The sequence below is a fragment of the Tamandua tetradactyla genome, chromosome 2 (genome assembly GCF_023851605.1).
Source record: "Tamandua tetradactyla isolate mTamTet1 chromosome 2, mTamTet1.pri, whole genome shotgun sequence".
Lineage (NCBI taxonomy): Eukaryota > Metazoa > Chordata > Mammalia > Pilosa > Myrmecophagidae > Tamandua > Tamandua tetradactyla.
This window is the reverse complement of record NC_135328.1, coordinates 43,173,548-43,192,744: the sequence shown is the minus strand read 5'-3', so window position 1 is coordinate 43,192,744 and position 19,197 is coordinate 43,173,548. Positions and strand designations below refer to the sequence as shown.

The 19,197-nt window shown below is 50.3% G+C and overlaps 1 protein-coding gene across 16 annotated transcripts in view; it reads right to left on the bottom strand.

The window, feature by feature from the left end:
- Nucleotides 1–19,197, bottom strand: part of AKNA (AT-hook transcription factor) — a 54,667-nt gene that overhangs the window by 21,776 nt on the left and 13,694 nt on the right. For 9 of the 16 annotated variants that reach the window (XM_077143932.1, XM_077143924.1, XM_077143919.1 and 6 more), the window contains 9 exons: nt 17,779–18,247; nt 14,388–15,454; nt 12,568–12,642; nt 8,156–8,312; nt 7,302–7,456; nt 4,642–4,701; nt 2,200–2,330; nt 1,485–1,692; nt 202–237 (listed from right to left, as the gene is read on the bottom strand). In XM_077143932.1, the coding sequence (XP_077000047.1) occupies nt 202–237; nt 1,485–1,692; nt 2,200–2,330; nt 4,642–4,701; nt 7,302–7,456; nt 8,156–8,312; nt 12,568–12,642; nt 14,388–15,454; nt 17,779–18,133 (2,244 nt within the window). In that variant the 5' untranslated portion in view covers nt 18,134–18,247. Of the gene's footprint in view, nt 1–201; nt 238–1,484; nt 1,693–2,199; nt 2,331–4,641; nt 4,702–7,301; nt 7,457–8,155; nt 8,313–12,567; nt 12,643–14,387; nt 15,455–15,805; nt 16,023–16,366; nt 17,719–17,778; nt 18,248–19,197 lie in introns of those variants that run through there. The other 7 variants (XM_077143974.1, XM_077143958.1, XM_077144019.1 and 4 more) reach the window with 7 other exon arrangements.

The window sequence follows — 19,197 nt, the reverse complement described above, 5'->3', positions numbered from 1 at the left end:
CTTTTTAAAAGCCATTCCATTTCTGGTATACTGCATTCTGGTATACTGCAGCTAGCAAACTAGAACATTCTCCCCAAAAAGGTCTGGCAAAGGCTGGTGGTGATGGTAGTTCAACATGGTGAATGTAATTAATGTCCCTGAAATGTACACTTAAAAATGGTTAAGGGCGGTAAGACGGTGGCTCAGTGGAAGAGTTCTCACCTGCCATGCTGGAGACCCGGGTTCAATTTCTGCTGCCTGCCCACGCAAAAACAAAAAGAAAAAAAAAATGGTTAAAATGGGAAATTTTGCATTTTATATATACGTTGCCACAATTTAAAAAGAAATCATTATGTAAAACTTAGTTTAAAAATGGTTAAAACAGCAAATTTTATTTGCCACAATAAGATTTTGAAAAGAGGGCGGGCCGCGGTGGCTCAGCGGGCAAAGTGCTTGCCTGCCATGCCGGAGGACCTCGGTTCGATTCCCGGCCCCAGCCCATGTAAAAAACAAACAAACAAACAAAATATAATAAAACAAGAAAATGTTTAAAGATGTTTCCCTTTCTTCCTTCCTTCCTTCCTTCTCTCTGTCTTTCCTTCCCTTCCTCCCTCTAAAAAAAAAAGATTTTGAAAAGAAGGAGGAGTTTGTAGGTAGAGGCCCCACCTATGGGGTTGTCGGCTGTGACCTTTTTATGTTCAGTTTGTGCAACCACAAAACAGAGATGCTGTCTGCTATGACGGGGTGCAGAGGGCGGGGGAGGGTTCTCCAAAGCCCTTCCATGTGCAGTCCTCGCCTAGTGCACCCTATCTTCATGGATGGCCCATCATCTATCTTGTTCTACAAGTTGGAAGCCTGGAGGTAACCCTCAGCTCCCTGCCCTTTCACTGCGACTCCAAGTCCAATTAAATGTACCCTCTGAACCTCTCTCAAGTCCATGTATGTCTCTCCATCTGCCCTGCCACCTCCCCTAAACCACAGCAACAGCCTCCCTCTGACTAGTCTAGTTGCAAATCCTCTGATATCATCCCCAGCAGAAAAACAAAACAAGAAAAAAAACCCCAGCAGAACATAAGTCCAAACCCCTGATGGGACCCACATCTCAGACAACTGCCCCATCACCTTCCACTCTCCAGCCACAGGGCCTTTGCACAGGCTGTTTCCCCTACTTGGATGGCTTTTCCCTTTCTGTATCCAGTAATTCCTATTCACCTTTCAAATCTCACTCCTCAAGGAAAGCTTCTGTCATCTCCAAACTCAAGTCATGCCACCTTGTTATCTATTCTTACAAAACCCCATGATTCTCCTTTAGCATACTGATCACGAATTACAATCAAACTATGTAACGAGACTGAAAACTCCATGAGGTTTGAGAGACCATTTCTGCTATTTCCCACTGAGTCCTCAGCTTGAATCAGGGGTCCTGACACATGGCATATACTTCATAAAAAGCTTGGGAAGGAATGAATGAACAGAGGAACAGATCAACATGGCTGGGCAGTTACCTCTGAGTGGGACATCTGGACAGTTGGTGTGGGGGCTTGTGTGGAAGGAGAGGGCGGGCAGGCTGGCCTGCAGGGTGAGGGTGTGGCTGGGGGGCTGTCCAGAGCAGCGTCTGACCCGGTTTGCTCAGACTCCTGCTGGCTCTGCTCCATGTGGTCCTTCAGCTCTTCCAGGAGAATTCCCAGCTGGAATATCTCAGCCTCCAGCTCCCTGGAATGGGAAACATCAGCACTGGGAGTCCAGGATGGCAGCATATAGTGTGGCCCCAGGAGGCTGTGATTCTGAGCAGAGGCCCCAAGGAAAGTGCATTTAGGGCACATTTAATGTTCTTATTTATGTTATGTAGGGAATGCAAAAATAAACAAGATGAAAGAGGCCTCCTCCGGGAATCAGGAGGCCTCAGCTCATGTCCCTCCCTCTGCCACCAACCAGTTGTGGGACATGGAATAAATCCCTTTCCCTTCTGGCCTCATTGGGTCAACGAAGGGTTTCGACTTTCGACTCTACTTCAAGGCCCCCCTCATCGCAGGGAGCCCAAAGGGACCCAAATCTCAGTCTTCAAGTACTGCACCATTTGGGTATGCTGCTAATTGGGATATGATGTCTCCCTGTTCCTCTGTGTATGAATTATGAGGATGAAGCAGCTCCCTCCTGGTGACTGACGGCACCGGGGGCCTGCTCTGTCTGTCCTCCTGGGTCTCCCTCTCTAACACGTACCTGTCAGGATCAAATTTCCGACGGGTCCCCTGGGAGCCCGCAAGCTGCTGCTCCAGATGTGGCTGCTTCCTGCAGGCCTCCAGGTACTGCTCCTCCAAGGCAGCGTGGGCAGCCTTCAGCTGCTGGAAGCCCTGAAACCAGACCAGGGCAGGAAGACCTGAGTGCCCAGTCCCCACGGGCTCTGTCCCTGCAGACCTGGTGGGTGAGATGACTCGAGTGCATGGGATTCTCCCTGGGTCTGCAGAGGTCTCTGGGCCCCCGAGTCCCTGGGAGAAAGAAACCCCAGCATATCGCAGGACTGTCTGCCATCAAGCTGGCACAGTAGAGGCGTGGGGGAGAGCCTTGGTGCCAACTTCAGGGGAGGCCAGGCCTTCTGGGCAGGCCTACGAGGATGCTCCGGGACAGTCCCAGCGCTAAACGCTCTAGCACATGTCCTAAAAAGGACTGTAGGGCCTTATTCTTGCTTTGCGAAGTTGGGAGTTACAGAATATTAGTCCCTCTTTTCTCAAATTTTTATAGACTATCAAGACAGAGGATGTTATCATTGTCATCAGAGTATTGATAATGATTAACATTACTGCACTTTGCAATCCTAATGAGAGGGGTAATTTAAAGTCATAATTCAAAGAGGGGAAAACTAAGGCACAGAGAGGCTGCTTTAGTTAGTGAAGATCACATAGTGAGTGAGCAAGTTGCAGAGCCAGGGTTTGAACCCTGACCCTCTGGTTCCAGAGCTCATGGTCCTAACAACTGTGTTAGGCCCCCAGTCAACATGATAGCAGCCAATACATGGCTTGAACTAAGGGAGCTGGGATCATCATCCTGGCTTATTAGCATACTTAACCCACTCATGAGGATAGACCAAGGCCAACCTAGAATCCAGACCCCAGTCAAGCATGACTTTCTGATAACTTTCAAGGTTTCTGGATATGAAGAAATCAGGATAGAGAGGAAGAAAATGAATGGTTTCAATTTTCAAAGTCCTTTTGTCAACTTAAAATGTGGCAAAACCATATGCATAGAGCCACGGTGGCTCAGCAGGGAAGAATGCTTGCCTGCCATGCCAGAGGACCCGGGTTTGTTTCCTGGTGCCTGCCCATGTAAAACAAAAACACACATACACACACACAAAAAAAACCATATGCATATCACACATGTGGAAATGCAAAAATGTATATGATGTCTATATACTAACATAGGAAAATAGCCATGCCATGATATTCATTGACAGAGTATTCTCCATTTGCCTCTCCAGGCTCCCCTGCAGCCCCCTCCCCACTTGCTCGGTGCCTCTAGCATCTTCTGGGCTCTCTTCCTACCTGCTGGCTTTCAGGTGGGTGTGTCTAGGGGGGTGCCCCAGGGAGCTGAGGAGGTGGGAGGAGGTTGCTGCTGCCTGGGGCTTCCCTATTTCTTATGAGCTCCCCTGATATGGCCCAGGCCCTTCCTTCTACACCTCCACTGCCTGCTTTGATGGTTCCATCTGTTCCTGATGGGGTCGCTGACTGATGTAGAAGGAATCTTAATGGTGTATATGACTACGGTTACCTCAAAATACATAGAGACCAAAGCCCAAAGGAAATAAGCCAATAATGATTAGGTTAGGGGTCTTGCCCCTTTTTCCCCTAGTTTTCACATTTTTGGTGACTACCTTTATAATTGAAAAAAAGAAGAAAGAAATGGAAAAAGGCCTTTTTCTGATTGCTGGCAGGCAGGGTTAGCAGTAGGAAGCCATGCAGGGCAGTGGTTTTGACCGTGACCTTGGGGGTCAGACCTGAGTCTGTTCCCAGCTCTGTTGCCTCCTCGCTGTGTGTCCTTTGTGTCCTTTTTGGGCTTCAGTCCCATCCTGGTCATGTAGGGGTGGTGGCTGTAACTGCCTCCTGAGGTTTTATGATGATAAAATGAAATAATGCATATCGAGGACTTACTTACCACAGCACTTGGCAGGCCATCATCATGGCATAAAGATCGCTATCATGTATAAGAACTCAGAAATGGACAGCACAATACTACCCAATTGTAATGCAATTATGTTAAAACACTGAATGAAGCTGCATGTGAGGTATAGGTTTTTTGTTTTTGTTTTTGTTTTCTCTTTCTATTATTGTTTTAATTCTTATTCTGTTGTCTTTTTATTTCTTTTTCTAAATCGATGCAAATGTACTAAGAAATGATGAATATGCAACTATGTGATGTTATTAAGAATTACTGATTGTACATGTAGATTGGAATGATTTCTAATTGTTTTGTTAATTCTTTTTTTAATTAATAAAAAAAAAAGATCGCTATCATGGAAAGCTAAGCAGGAACTCTTTATTCTAAAAGAAGACACTGTCTCTGGGATTCTCTGGTCTGTTTTGCAGCAATCAAAGGTGCAGAAACTCAGTCTGGGGAATGGAACCACTGTCTGGCAACACCATGGGCATATCTTGAATTGGGCAGTACCTTAAGTTGGTCCTGGGGCGTGAGCCGTCCTGCCTGCATCAGCCCTTCAAAGCACTTCACCTGGACATTGGGAAGGGAAGAAAACGCAGTCCATTAGCTCAGACCTGGAAGATGGCCCTGCAGACACTCACACGCAGCTCCACTCATGCTTTGGCACATGGGTGGCCTCGGGAGGTGGGTTGTCTGACAAACAGAGTCTGATGCCAGAGACCAACTCCACCAGGGCCTTGGGAAAAATGAAAGTGGAATTTATCAACATCAAAACATAGTTGTGTGCAGCAAGACCTATGAGCCATGGTATTCACTGCAGCACAGCTGAAGGGAGTAAGGAAATAGCCTAAATGCCTGCCCGTGGGGTATCATGTGGCCATCAATAAGAGGGAGGCATGTCGTAGGCTCTGACATATAAGCATTTCCAAGGTCTGTTTCTCGGCACCACGTCCAGGTACAGACGGCATGTACAGTATGTTAGCATTTGTATGAAATCTATAGGGAAAGATAAATACATTTGCTTTCATGTGACAAACTAGAAGGATGCACAAAAAACCGGAAACATGGGTTGTTTCTGGTGAGGACTGGGTGGCTGGAGAACAGGGATGGGAAGATTTTCTACTCTGTGTCCTTTGTGCCTTTTGAACTTTGAATGTGTGAATTCATTGCCCGCTTACAAATAAATAACATCCAAATTTAGGACATTAAAAAAGTCAAGATACAGTACAGCTGGCACTGTATGATGACCATTTCTATATATATGTGTGTGCACTGCACATTTTTCCATGGATGCCAAAAACTGGTGGCAATGGAAACTTCTTTGATGGACACCTGAGGGACAGGAGGGCAAAGGAGTGAGGAGAGACTTACTTTTCACTGAATATACCCTTTGTAGTGTAGGAGAATTTTTTACCATGTGTGTATATTACCTCAACAAAAAAATTTTTTTTAATTGAAAAAAGGCAAACGATTTGAGGGTCATTTCTAGGGAATTTCTAGATCAGTGCTGAAACACAACGCAGAAATATAGATAATTATATTACAATGTCATATAATTATACTATATAACTTTTATAGAATATATAAAATAGAAATACAATGCAAGCTACTTAAATAATTTAAAAATTTCCCTAGTAGCCTCCTTAAGATATAAAAATAAACAGGTGAAATTAATTTTAATAATATATACTATTTAACTCAAACTATTGTTTCAACATTATCAATGTAACAAGTATAAGTGAGATATGTTATTATATATATATATAGGCATTACGTCTTTGAAGTCCAGTGTGTATTTTATGCTTAGCCACATTTATTTCAAGGGCTCACTAGCCACAAGTGGCAGTGGCTCCTGCATAGGATGGACACAACTCTAAATCAGGAGGGGTCAGCCGGTGAACCGAGCAGAGCCAGGCCCAGTTCCTGCCCAGTGAGATGACATGGTTTTACTTGCAGCCACCGAGAATGGTGAGAAAACTGAAGCACTGATACATGCTACAGTATGTGCGAACTTTGAAAATATTAAGCTAAGTTGAAAGAAGCCAGAAACAAGAGACCATATATTACACGATATCATTTATATGAAATGGCCAGTACAGGTAAATCCATAGAGACAGAAAGCAGATTCGTGGTTGCCAGGGGCTGTAGGGAGGAAAGAATGGGGAGTGAGTGTTAATGGATTTGGGGTTTCTTTTTGGAGCAGTGAAAAAATGTTCTAAAAGCGGCTGTGGTGATGGCTGCACGACTGTGAATCTACTAAATGCCCTTGGATCACACACGTTAAATGACTGTACTGTATGGGATGTAACTTATATCTCAATAGACTGTTATAGACAGAAACAGAATGGTGGTATTTCTCTGCGAGAACTGGTTTGTTTGGTGGGGATGGTGATGCCCGGAATCACTGCATTTCCCTTTTTGCCTCAACAACTCGGAGACTCAAAGCCGGCCACATAATCCTGGTAAAGTGTTCAGGGCCTGGCAGACCATTTTGTTTACGCTCCTCACCCAAAGTTCATTTTATTTTTTTCTACCCTTACGCCCCCTTTGGCCCCAGTTTCCTCACTTCCGTTTTCAAAATGTGGTTATAGTGTGCATATTTTCATAAGGGGCCTTAAAGCACTTCTGGAATAAGGCCAGGAGTGTGTGTACAAGCAGACCTGTAAACAATTCAGTGACTTGGACTGTTTGATGAAGATACAAAGGCCCTTTGAGAGGTAACTGAGAGTTGACTTCTATAATGAAATGAGCTAAGGAAGTGCAGCAATTTATCCTGACAGAGAAAAGATACAGCAGAGATTCAATTACCCTCCCGGTATCCGGACAGAGCTGAAAGTCTGCCCTTGAGAGCCAATCAGGAGACATTTTTAAGCACAACTTGAGGGATTCCGATGAGACTCAAGGCCAAAAGCAAAGTGGGAAGCGGGGTGGGGAGTAAACTTTGTTCCAAGATGGTGGGCGGGGCAGGGGGGGAAGGCAGGACAAGAGCCAGATGGTCCCTAAAACCAGGGGAGGGGCTGGTGTTACTGAGATGGCCTAGTTAGCTCAGGCCCAGGGGCAGGGGAGGGAGGGATGGGCCAGCCTCGCAGGGAGCCACTCGCTCAAGCAGAGGAGGCTCTGCTCTTTTTGGCGAGGTGAGGCCCCACGGGCAAAGCCAGGATTCCGCCTACCGTGGTCAGGAACCGGCTGGCCTGAGAGGCCAGGGCCTGGGTCTGCTCCCCTGAGGGCTGGTCCCTGGCGAGGCCCTGGTTCTCCAGAAGCCGGGTTGGGGTGGAGGTGCCGGTGGGCGAGGAGGGGCTCAGGTCTCCTGGCGCCGACTGCCAACCTAGAAGGCACAACCACTGAACGCTGGAGCCACGCACAAGCCCTTCTCCTGAAAGACCAATGCCAAAGCCCCAAACCACCGCCCCCATCCACCAGTTGGAGCGCCGCAATCTCACAGCGGCAGGCGGGGCAGAGGGAGGCCCCGTTCACAGGTGAGCACAAGGTCCGGCTCTGTCCCGGGCCACACCCCGGGGAGCAGTGGAGCCACCGTCAGGCCTCTGGGGTGCTGGTCCTTACAGCTTCCCCACCAAACCGCGCTGCCGCGAGGTCAAGGCCAATAGCGTGGGCCTCAACCCTGAAAGATGCAGGTTCTCGTCCTGACTCTTCCACTTAGCGGCCCCACGACCTTCAAGGTCACCTCATCTTTCGGAGCTTTGGTCTCCCCAGCCACCAGTGGGGTAGCATCAGAATGTACCTCACCAGGCTGATGCAGGGTTAACTGAGGGCATGCATGTCAGGGGCTTCCCGAAGGACACTGCTGTCTGCTATGCAACTCGCCGAAGGACCCACAGCTGCTGAGTGGCACAGCCAGGACTCCGCTGGCTCAAAGCAAAGCGGAACACTTGCCGCACCTCCATTTGATGTCCTCAAGTCAAAGGGCCCAGCCTCACCTTCCTTCCTGCCCCTGCCATCCCCCGGGGCAACAAGTGAACCACAGCCCAAAGGAGCTGTCCAGCCTCGGCTCCTCTCCCAGACTCACCTGCGGCCTTGGAGGCCTGAGGAGCCCCGGAGGGGCCTGGCTGCCACTCTGCCGTGCGGGGCTGTGGGATGGTGAAGGACAAGACCTTGGTGCCCTGGGACACCTTCCCCACGTGCAGGCTGGGGCTGGGCTGGGGCAGGTCCGAGTACAGGTTCACCTGCAGGGGAGGGGGTGGGCAGGAGCAGGTCAGGGTGGCGGCGAATCCACCCTGGGGTGGGGGCCAAACACCAGGAGAAGGGCTCATGGGCTCTTTCACTCTTTACGGCAGTCCCAAAAGGGAGAAAGAGTCCCCATTTTTCATCCCCATCTCACAGAACAGGAAACTGAGACCAGAGAGGTGAAGCCAATTACTCAAAATCTCCAACTAATAAGTACCTGACATCTACCACCGTGCTCTGTCTGACAGCAAGGCCTCTGGGGTTTTCCACTAGACTAACGATGACGACAGTAATTTCATTTCTGTATTGATAATAATAGCAACTAATGGCTGTGTGAGTGAACGAGCCAAGTGAACACACCAACAGCAGTGGCAGCAAAGCGCCATCATGAGAGGATGGACTGGATGCTGGGAACAGCCTGGTTTGTGAAGAGAAGTCTGGAGTCAGGCAGATGACCAAGGAAGACCATCCGAAGCTCAAAATTAAAGGGGACCCACGCCCAGGACAATGATTTAGAGCGGGGATCTGCGTCTGTAAATAAGGTTTTACTGCACACTAGCCATGCTCACTTATTTATATATTGCCATGGCTGCTCTCGCACAACATCCACAGAATTGAGTTGTTGTGACAGTGGCCATATGGCCCACAGAGCTGGAAATACTCTCTCTGCCCCTTTTCAGAAAAAGCCAGCTGCCTCCTGGTTTAGCAAGTGGACCCAGCAGTCAGAGACCAGGGTTACAGTCCAGGCTCACCCCTCCCTACCGCAGAGTCCCAGGGCAGCTGACTTAGGCTCTCTAGGTACAAAGTAAGTGCTCAATAAACAGCAGCCACCACCCTCAGGACCACTGCCACCATCGCTGTTGCCACAGCGGCAATGGAGGCAGTCGGTGGCACCTGCTGGTCAGGGGATCAGGCAGGTTATCGTCACTGAGCTCTGCTGCCCCAAGGTCAGGAGAAGGGCAGGAGATGGGGTGGGGAGCTGGTGGAGGGAGCTCCCTGGCTCCCAGGCTCCCAGCAGGCAGCCTTTCCTTGCTTAAGCTGCTCCTCCCGTCCAGGCTGAGGAAGAAAATCTACTCCACGAAGAGGCCCAACTTGGGCCTGGGCAGCGAACAAAGCCGGATTTGAATAATCCCCCTGGCCATCTGCTCAGACCTGCCCCCTCCACAGGGGCTGGCCCACTAGCCCTCCTCTCTGGCTGAGGTGACCCAAATCCTGGGGGAGCCCTCAGCTGCGCTTCTACACCCCCACCCCCACCCCCCTGGTTCCTGGGCTCCCCAAGGCCCAACCTAGAGGGGTGACTGCAAACAGGCAGCTCCTGGGCTGGGCTGGGGTGAGGGCAGCCCTTGAAGTCTCGGGGACCAGGGGAGCCCATGAAGTCTTGGGGACCAAGGAGGAGCTGGAAACAAAGGCCCAAAGCCTATGCTGAAGTCCGCGAGGGGGGAGCTTTGGGGGTGGGGGGTAACTGCTGAGCTGCTCGGGCCTGCTCCTCCCAGGACCTGGGCACAGCCCAGACCCACCCTGGGGGCCAGTGAGCGCCTGTTAGGCTGGGGGTCCCAAGGGTGTGCTGGGAACTTGGGTCAGGAGTCTGGGAAGGGTGGGCTGCTGGAGTTCGGAAAACTGCGGGTTAAACAGTGAAGAGTCTCTGCACAGAAACATTACTCACACCCTTTAAAATGCTAATGCGCTTGATGAATGGGGGGAGGGAGGAGAGAGTAGGAAGCCCTTCCCCACCTCCTGTGAACACAAACCCTCCCCCTTCCCCTCCCCCCACCCCCACCAGGCTCTTCAGAACATCCACTGGGAAGGTAGTTTTCTGTCACCCCCCACCCCCAGTTCTTTCTTGGGTAACTTCTGGTCTCCTCAGACCCAGATCCCTCTATAGCTGAGGTGGGGGCAGGGGTGGGGAAGTGGCAGCAAGGCAGTGAGGCTGTTCGAGCCCCAGGAACTCAGGACAGATGCCAGTGTGGAGAAGTGCCCAGTCCTGCCTGCCTGGCCTACCCCTGGCGTCTCCCATCCCCAGCCCGACCCATCCCTCAGGCTGGAGTCCAACGGTGCACTCAGGCCAGGCTGGGGAATGATGGAGCGGCCCAGGGCAGGGAGCCACTCCTAGCTACAGATGCTCGGTTATCTAGGGGGTTCATAGTAGGCTTTGGCACCATAATACCAGGTTCAAATCCAGTTCTGGCATCCGCTTATTGAGTGAACTTGGGCAAGTGACTTAACCTCTCTGTGCCTCAGTCTCCCCAACTGTAAATTGCTTAGGACAGTGGTGGATATACAGTATATTTTAGTAGTAGTAGTAGTAATATTATTATATTGCTCCTCTGCCTTGTCCCCGAGCCTCTGTGCATACCCCAGTCCCAGGGCACAGAGTCCCGGCTTACCCAGGCATGTTGACAAGAACACCCACTCTGGGATCAGACAGACTGATTGATTCCCAGCTTTGCTGCTTACTAGCTGGGGGATGCTGAGCAAGCCACTCCACCAGGCCCAGCCTGCTTCCTCACGTGGGGATCAGAGGCGACCACCCTTGTGGGGCACTTAGCCTGCCCATGGCAGTCGTGTCCCCACCGGTTGACCCGTCCCTCCCCAACGGGCCAGGCTCCCACTCAGCCTGGTGTACCCCTCACCCTGTGGGCCTGGGGAGCTGCGCCCACCAGCTCCCTCTGAGAGAGCAGCAACATGCTCCCTGCTCTCCCGGCCTTGACACGCAGCCCTGGATAGAGGCAGGAAGCCCAGCTTGAATCTCCTCTCCCCCACGGCCTGGGGCGAGCCCCTCCCCACTCGGCATCATTCTCCTCTGCTGGGGAGGACGAGCCCCGCCCTGCTGCGAGACTAGAGTGGGGAGAAGGGTAACCTAGGTTTCGAGCAGGCAAGTACTCTCCTTCCGCTAACTCCTTTAAGGAAGGAAGAAGGGAGGAAGGAAAAAGGGAAACGGGGAGAAAGAAAGGGAAGAAGGGAGAGAGCAGGGCTCCAAGCCTCTGCCCTGTTCTCTCTGAGGCTTTGGTAAGACTCTACCTGCCCAGTGCTCCCCGGTTTCCCTTCTGTAAACTGGGGTGACCTAAGGGTTTGCGCCAGATGGTCAGTTATTTCTCCTCAGACCTCCCAGGATTCCGCAGGCATAGGCACCTGGTCTCTGCGGAGAGGATGCCTCCTCGGCCTCTCCCTCCCCAACTCTCATCAGACCTGCTCAGCAGTTCACAGAACTAGAAGGAGCCTTGGGATGCCTGGCTGGGCCTGCTGGCTTCCAGAAGGCAGGACCCGAGAACCCCCTTTACAGGTATCCCTACTGAGGCCAGTTTGGGAAGGGGCCTGCTGTGTCACACAGCAGGTGGGGACATAACCCCCACGGCTGGACGAGGGCCTGGATGAGGGCCTCTTCTACTTCGTCATGGCTGCCTCCCCACCGTGAGTCTTGGGAAGCAACTCCAGGCTGGTGAGAGCCTTGCCACAGCAGGGCAAGTAGGGAGCATGACCGGGTGTGGACCGGTCCTGGGAGGCAGGCGTGGGCTGGAGAGGGCTGGAGAAGGTCTGCATCTCTGCTCCCCACCTCTTCCTCCCTTGCTGCCTCATGGGGCTAGAAGGGGGGCAGAGGGCAGGCCGGAAGCCACGAGAGGCTGCAACAGGTCCCACTTCCTGCTTCAGCTGAGAAAAAGAGGAAGGTACCAAGACCAGAATTCACAGCCTCCTCCTCTGAAGATGGGGTAAGAGCGGGCAGGATGGCTTTCCCCCCCACCCACCCACCCCGCCACACACTAGGCATTCGGCTAGGATGGGTGAGACGGTGGGGACGGTGCAAGGCAGATGTGTGATCCACCAAGGACCACGTCCAGGAAACAAGCACCATTCTCTGTGCTGAGCATAAACTCTGTGCCATACTCTGGATGCTCAGAGAGCTTAAGTAACCTCCTTAAGACCACACAGCTAGTCAGAAACAGAGTCTGGATTTAAGGTAGGTGGTTTTACTCCAGAGCCATTCTAGAGTATGAGAGCTTCTGGTGAAATTCCTGGGCCCCCTGAATTCTAGTACAGAGTGCAGCAAAGTTCATCAACAGTAAGGGAGACAGGGCACAGAGAGGGCAAAGCTGCTGCCCAAGTCATGGAGAAACGTTGCATTAGAATGGGGACTGGGTTTCAACTATCTCCAAAGTCTCAGAGGCTGCAGGATGCAATGACCCCCTTCTAAGTCTATGGAAAAGGGTCATCTCCTGGGGTCCTGGGCCCACATCTCTGCCCACCCCCCAGCCTTAGTACCTTGGCCCCGAGACGCAGCTGATCGATGGTGTTCTCAGCCTCAGCATACTTGGTGAGCAGCTTGTGGTAGTCCTCCTGCAGGAAAGGGAGAGCCACACAGTGTCATGCCCAGGAACACAGCGCATCACTCCCCCTGTGCAGGCACCGTCCCCACCACCTCGGGACCCTCAGCTGGAAGAGTTCAATGGTGGGAGCTGAGTAGACCCCTTCAGGCTCACACGTACTATGGATGTATTTCTCCCATCTCCTCTCTGGAGTATTAGAGGTGGCAAGAGAACCCTTCTTCCACCCCCTCTCCCCTGTATGGGCCGCACAGTGAGTCTGGGCTGGTTCACCTTGATGCATGACCCCCGTTATAGAGGGCTGTGACTGCCTTCTTACTTGTCCCAATTCCCTGCCCATCTGTCAGCTCCGTGAATGAGGGCTCACATCTGTCTTTTCTACCACTCTATTCCCAGGGCCTGCATGTGCTTAATAAGTACTTTATAATGAATGACTGAATGAATTACCCAAGGGTCCTTTGTTAGAAGAACAGAAGATTTCAAAATCACAGTTTCATCTACTCAAAGTCCCTATTTGCCTTAAACGAGACCTAAGGGTTTTATTAAAACAAGTCATTGCGGGGAAAAAAGCAAAAGCAAATTTCATTGGTCACTTTTGAAAGATATTAGGGAACTGACTTACGGCCCTGAAAATTGGTAAATAAAAGGACAGAATCAAGCATGGATCCTGTCTTTCCCATAATATGGAGGTAACCAAAGAGTTGATGAGGCAAGTTTTACCTTATAGAAGTCCAGCAAATACATGCAGAAGGGATGATGGCATGAGAATACTGCCGTCTTTTTACCCCAAATGAATGAGTGGATCTAGGCAATGAGCTCTAACATCACAAATGAGGGACCAGAAGATATCATGGGTTTCCTGAAGATCTCCCATGACATGCCCCTGCCAAAAAAGCCCTGACTGGCCTGGAGCTCTTGATCTAGGGCAAGTAGAGCAGATAATTAGCCCCAGAAGTCTCTAGCTCTAGACCTACCAATGCATAGGAGGGGCACAGTAAGAGATATCACAAGATATGTCAGAAAAGTCCAGGATTTAGGAAATTGTCCAAGACAGATCTGGTTTCTCCAACAAATAAAGAACAAGAAAGAATAAGAGGGAGGAGAAACCCATGGTTTAAAAGAGATTCAACAAAAAAGAAAAAAACAAAAGGAGAGAGATGTGAAAGGCACATTGACCAAATGCAATTATGGATGCTGTTTGTATCCTGATTCGAATACAGCAAAACAAACTACAAGACACGTAGGAAGATCTGAACACTGACTGGATGCCTGATAATAGTAAGGAACTGGCATTTAGGTATGAGAACGGTATTGTGGTTATGTCTAAAATAGAACCCTACTCCTTAGAGACACATATTAAAATATTTTTGGATTAATTGACCTGAGGTCTCACATACTCTTCCAAATAATCCATTTGGGGCATGGAGGGCGTGGGATGCAAGCCACAGTCGAAAAATGTTACTGCTAATTGTGGAAGTTGGGTGATCGGGGTACATCGGGGTTCATTATATTATTTTCTCTCTTGTATATGTTTGAGTTTTTCAGAGTAGAAGTTAAAAACAAAGGATTATTTTTGCCACTTGAGTGAAATCATTGCTACTCTGTGAACAAAGGGCTTAGGTTCATTCTCATGGCCCCAGGATGGGGCCCCAGCCCAGGCCCAAGGCTTCCCCACCCCAGGAAGTCTCCAACCCAAGTCCACATGTGACTTGATGACATGCCTACCTTCCTGGGCCCATAGAAGTGAATCCAGCTTACCTGGAGTTGATGGACCAGCTCGGTGGCTTGTTCAGGTGTCTGGAATTCTTGGGGTACCCTGGTGATAGGGTGAGTAGGGGGTGGGTCCTTTGCTGGGTAGGTTTCTCCACTGCTCAGCAGTACCTCCCTCACAATCTCTGCAGGTGACTTAAAGATCAGGGGTCTGACAGGACCTTGACACTGTCTACCATGGCTCCTGGCCTTGGGGGGTTGGTAGCTATCATCTTTGGGGAACCTCACCCGGGGTCCCACCTTGGAGAAATCAGGGAGTGGGTAGTTCAATTGCCCCCGGCCGTACTTGGAGCCATCAGAAGAGTGGCTAGCCAGAGCGGCTCCCTGCCTGGGTGGCCTGGGTTGTCTGTCCTGCTGGGCTGGCCTAGGCTGAAGACTCAAGGAGCTGATGGAGCCAGTGAATCGGGAAGGAAGTGCCTTAGTAGATGTCCTTGCCCGCTTCCAGGCTTGATCCCTGAGCTGAGGGCAGGATAGGCTGGTAGCATCTTTCCATCCATCTCCAGGACACAGGAGGCTCTCGGGTAGGGCTGCTGAGGAATCATGGAACCCTGTGGGGGTTGCCTGAGCAACGCTGCCTCCAGTTCTGTTGTTTGGATCTAGGAGGTGGCTGCTACGGCTCTGTGGTAGAGTTTCTACCAGAGAAGTGGGCTGGGGGCCTTCAGGCTCTCCTTCCCAGGTGGAAGTGAGGCTATCACTGGCATGCCCAAGGCTCACGGTCCCACTGCTCCAGGATCCTGCAGACTGGAGGTCAATAGATGGGCTGACCTCAGAATGTTCCGAAAGCTTGTTTTTATTGGCTGAGTTGCCAGAGACCATCCAGCCTCTGGTCTGCCCCTGCTCCAGATCCATGCAGCTAGTGCTTCCATTGTCCTTCAAGCAGAGTTCAGCTTTGTACCCCAATCTTGGGAAATTCTCTCCAGCTTCCTCAGTCTCCTGCGGACTTCTAAGGGCTTCGTCAGGCTCCTCTTCAGTCATGTCCAATTGATCCAGCTGGGGGAACCAGTTGAGAGGTAAGTTGGAACTTTCTGGGCTGTCCACATCTTCTGCTTCAATATCTGGAAAGACAGGTCATTGCTTGGCATATACCAAGTCTGGACTCACTCTGTAACCTGACCTAAGTCACTTCATCTCTCTGGGCTTACATTTTCTCATTACATGGAGATGGCAAGAATCCCAGTGAGCCCCTCATATGACCAAGTACTTATCTGACATCACCTCTTTTTTTTTTTTCAAAGATCCTTCAAGTTCAAAACCCAAACACTTGACAGATCCCCTAGCCCAAATCTGGTCATCCTCCTCAGTGCTCCCCATCTCAGCAATGGCAATGCAATCCCAACTGGGTGCTCCCATATAGATGGCAACCAACACCCACAAACCCATTTGCTATCTGGTCCTTTCCATTTCACCTTTTACAGAGCTCTCAACTGCTCTAACTGTCCACAACCACCACCATCACATTCGTCCAAGCCAATATCTCCTCTTGCTTGGACCACTGATCATCTGTTAATATCTTCCTATTGTTCCCAAGATAAAATGGATAGTTGTAATTATGACATAGTAGGTGCTCAAGAAACATTTGTCCATCTACCCACCCACCTATCCATTACTCACTCATCTCTCCTACAGCCAAGTAGCCACCCATCCACCCATCTGTCCCTCTACCTATCCACCCACCCACTCACCCATACATCGTCCTCCCACCTATCTCTCTATTCACCATCCATACAGTCAATGGGTATTGAGCATCTACTCTGTCCTAGACACTGTGTCAGCCCCTGGGACAGATCCAAAGGTTCATGGGACATAGTTTGGCTAGTGCCAAGCACAGACTGTCTGTTCTGGTTAGATGTACCTTTCTGACAACCCTTGTATCACTCTGCTCCCTCATGCTCTTCCCCCTACCCTTGGCATCTCCACTCCCTCAGATCCTTAAAACGACCTTCGGCAAGCCTGTATTATTTACACACCTGAAGCCCAGAGAGGTTAAGTAACTTGCCAAGGATTGTATAGTACAGAGCAGTCATGCACCTAGATGCCAGGCCTCAGCCACACAAGTGAGCTTGTCTCTGCTGCTGGAGGTTAGTGCAGTGGAGTAAAGAGCCAGGGCTTTGGAGCCAGGAAGCCCTAGGGTCAATCCTGGCTCCTCTGACTTCTCACTGAGTGGCCAATGGGCGGGCAAGTCGCTGTCATCTCTGGGCCTCAGAGACCTTCATTAACTTGTGGGTAGTCCCTGCTACCCAGCAGGGGCAGGTGAGCAGGGAAGGAGGTAAGGCCCAGACCTACCCAGACAGCCTGTGCCTGGCACACAGTAAGGGCACAGCATGTGGTAACAGCTGTTACATCATAGCAGGGGGTTACCATGTGAGCCCCAGGAAGGGCTGCCTCTGCCCTGTCATACCAGTTCTCAGAGGTGGAGGCACCTGCTCTCGAGGGAGAGCTCACAGATGGCTCCTGAGCAGGCAGCTGTGGGCAAATCCTGCTTTAAACAGATCTCGCCTGTGGAACTCCCGGAGTTGACACAATCCACTTGAGCCTAATGGCTTCCCTACCACGATGTGGGGCCTGCCCGATTCACGGAAGCACAAGACAGGGGTTTCTCATTCATAACTAAGCATGATAGCTTCCATTCCCGCCTCTATCCCCGCTAGGCTGTGTGGCCTTGGGGAAGCAACTCACGTCCACAACCCTCAAGGCTGATAGTGTTACTTCCATTTCACAAACGGCAAAACTGAAATTCAAAGAGATGAGGATACTGGCCAACAAAACTAGGATTTTACTCGAAGTTGGTCTCAATTCAAAAGGATTGCAGTTACTGTAGAAGACAAGGGGCGCTGATATTTCCATTGCCAACTGGGATTTTTAAAAATCATGAAAAAAATGGGCATTACCCCTGGACTGAGCAATTCAGAGAACCAAAGAAAGTATCAAATCAAGTAAACAAAGATATATTGGTTGATATTCATCACTGCATTATTCATAAAATAAAAAACCAAGAAACTACCTACATGCCTAGCAGTAGGAACTGATCCAATAAATTAAGAAACATCCACACCGTGGAATTTTATGCAGGCATTAGGGATGACGTGTGGAAGAATACTGGATGATCTGGGACAATGTTCACGTCTATCACATTAAAAAACCAGTTACAATGTGGTATGCAAAGTGCTGTTCCATATTCATATCACATTTCCATATTTCCTTTTTTTTTTTTGGAACAGTGGTTATGGTGGAGTGGGAGGATATGTCATTTTTAATGTCCCCCCTTTTTGCATATATTTTATGATTTTTCTGCAATGAACAATGCTGCTTATATAGTTTAAATTTTTTTAATTTTAAAATTATAGACTTTGAAAAAAATAATAATAATAATAACGCTCACCCTCCCTGCACAGAAGGTGGGACATGGGCTTCCATGTGACAGACTTGGGGGGAGGTAACGCTGGGCAGGAGGCGGGGTCAGCCTCACCCTCTCCCGCAGAGTCTCCAGACTGGGAATCCTGAGGTCCGGCAGGCTGTGGATCCCACTCCAGGGACAGCTGGTGCTGCTGGGCCGAGCAGAGGTCCTCCAGGAGCTCGGGGCTGGTGGCATCGGGAAGCGACCCGTCTTCTTCCCAGCTGTGGGTGTCTCTCCCACCACCATCCTTCTCCTCCTTGGCCCAGGCCCAGCGCTGCCGCCGGGGCCCCTGCCCCAGGCCTGGCCCTGCCCAGTGGGCCTCAGGGCCCGAGCTGGCCATCAGGCCCGACCTGCGCTTCACCTGGGCCACTTCATCTTCCGGAGATGGAGCTGCTGCCACGGGGACCTTGGGTCACAGCTGGTTCCTCTCGTCACTGGCCATCCTACCTATAGCCTGTCGGGGACACAATCGAGGGACAGCATTAGTTCTTGAGTCTCCAGCTCTGGTCAGAACAAAAAGTGACCCAGCAGGGACTGTGAAGTCAGAGAGCCTGGGTTCAACCCCTCAGCAGTGACAGTGAGCAAGTCACTGAATCTTTGGTCTCCTCCTCAGTAAAACTGGGGTAGCAAGTCCTCCCTCCCTCAGGGGTTTTCTCAAATTTGAAATACAGTGTAGAGAGCCCAGCAGCCCACAGGCTGTTGTGACAGTGGGCTGGGCACAGGAAGGGGGAATGGGGGGAACCAACCAGGCAACAGATTAACGTGAGAAGTGACAGGGGGCACTTAGGGGGCTGGGGTCGGGAAGGCAGGCCAGGACCCAGTTTGGAAGCCATTTCCTCTGGGAACCTTCCCTGACCTCCCTCAGGTAACAATTCAGATTGGGCATGGGGAAATGGTCAAAAGAGCATTCTAGAAGCCCAAAAGAATCGGAAGCAGGTACTCAAACACAGGAATGCTGACAGCATCGCTATTTACAGTAAACAAAAAGTGAGCAAACCCAAATGTCCATCAGCAGATGAACAGATAAACAAAGTGTGGCATAAACACACAATGGAACATCATTGAGCCGTAAAAGGAACCAGAGGATGGAGACAGGGGGTTAACCTGGAAAACATTATGCTACGTGAGAGAAGGGGACACGACAGGCTACATAATGTATGATTCCATTTATATGAAATACCCAGAAGAGGCAAATCTACAGAAACAGAGAGCAGACTGACAGTCGTCAGGGGCTGGGGGAGTGAGGAACGGGTATGGGGTTTTCTTTTAGGATGGTGAAGATATTATGGAACTAGATAACCTTGCTGGCTGCACACAACATCCTGACTGTACTAGATGCCACTGAACTGTCCATTTTAAAATGGTTACTTTTAAGTTATGTTAATTTCATTTTAATAAAAAAAA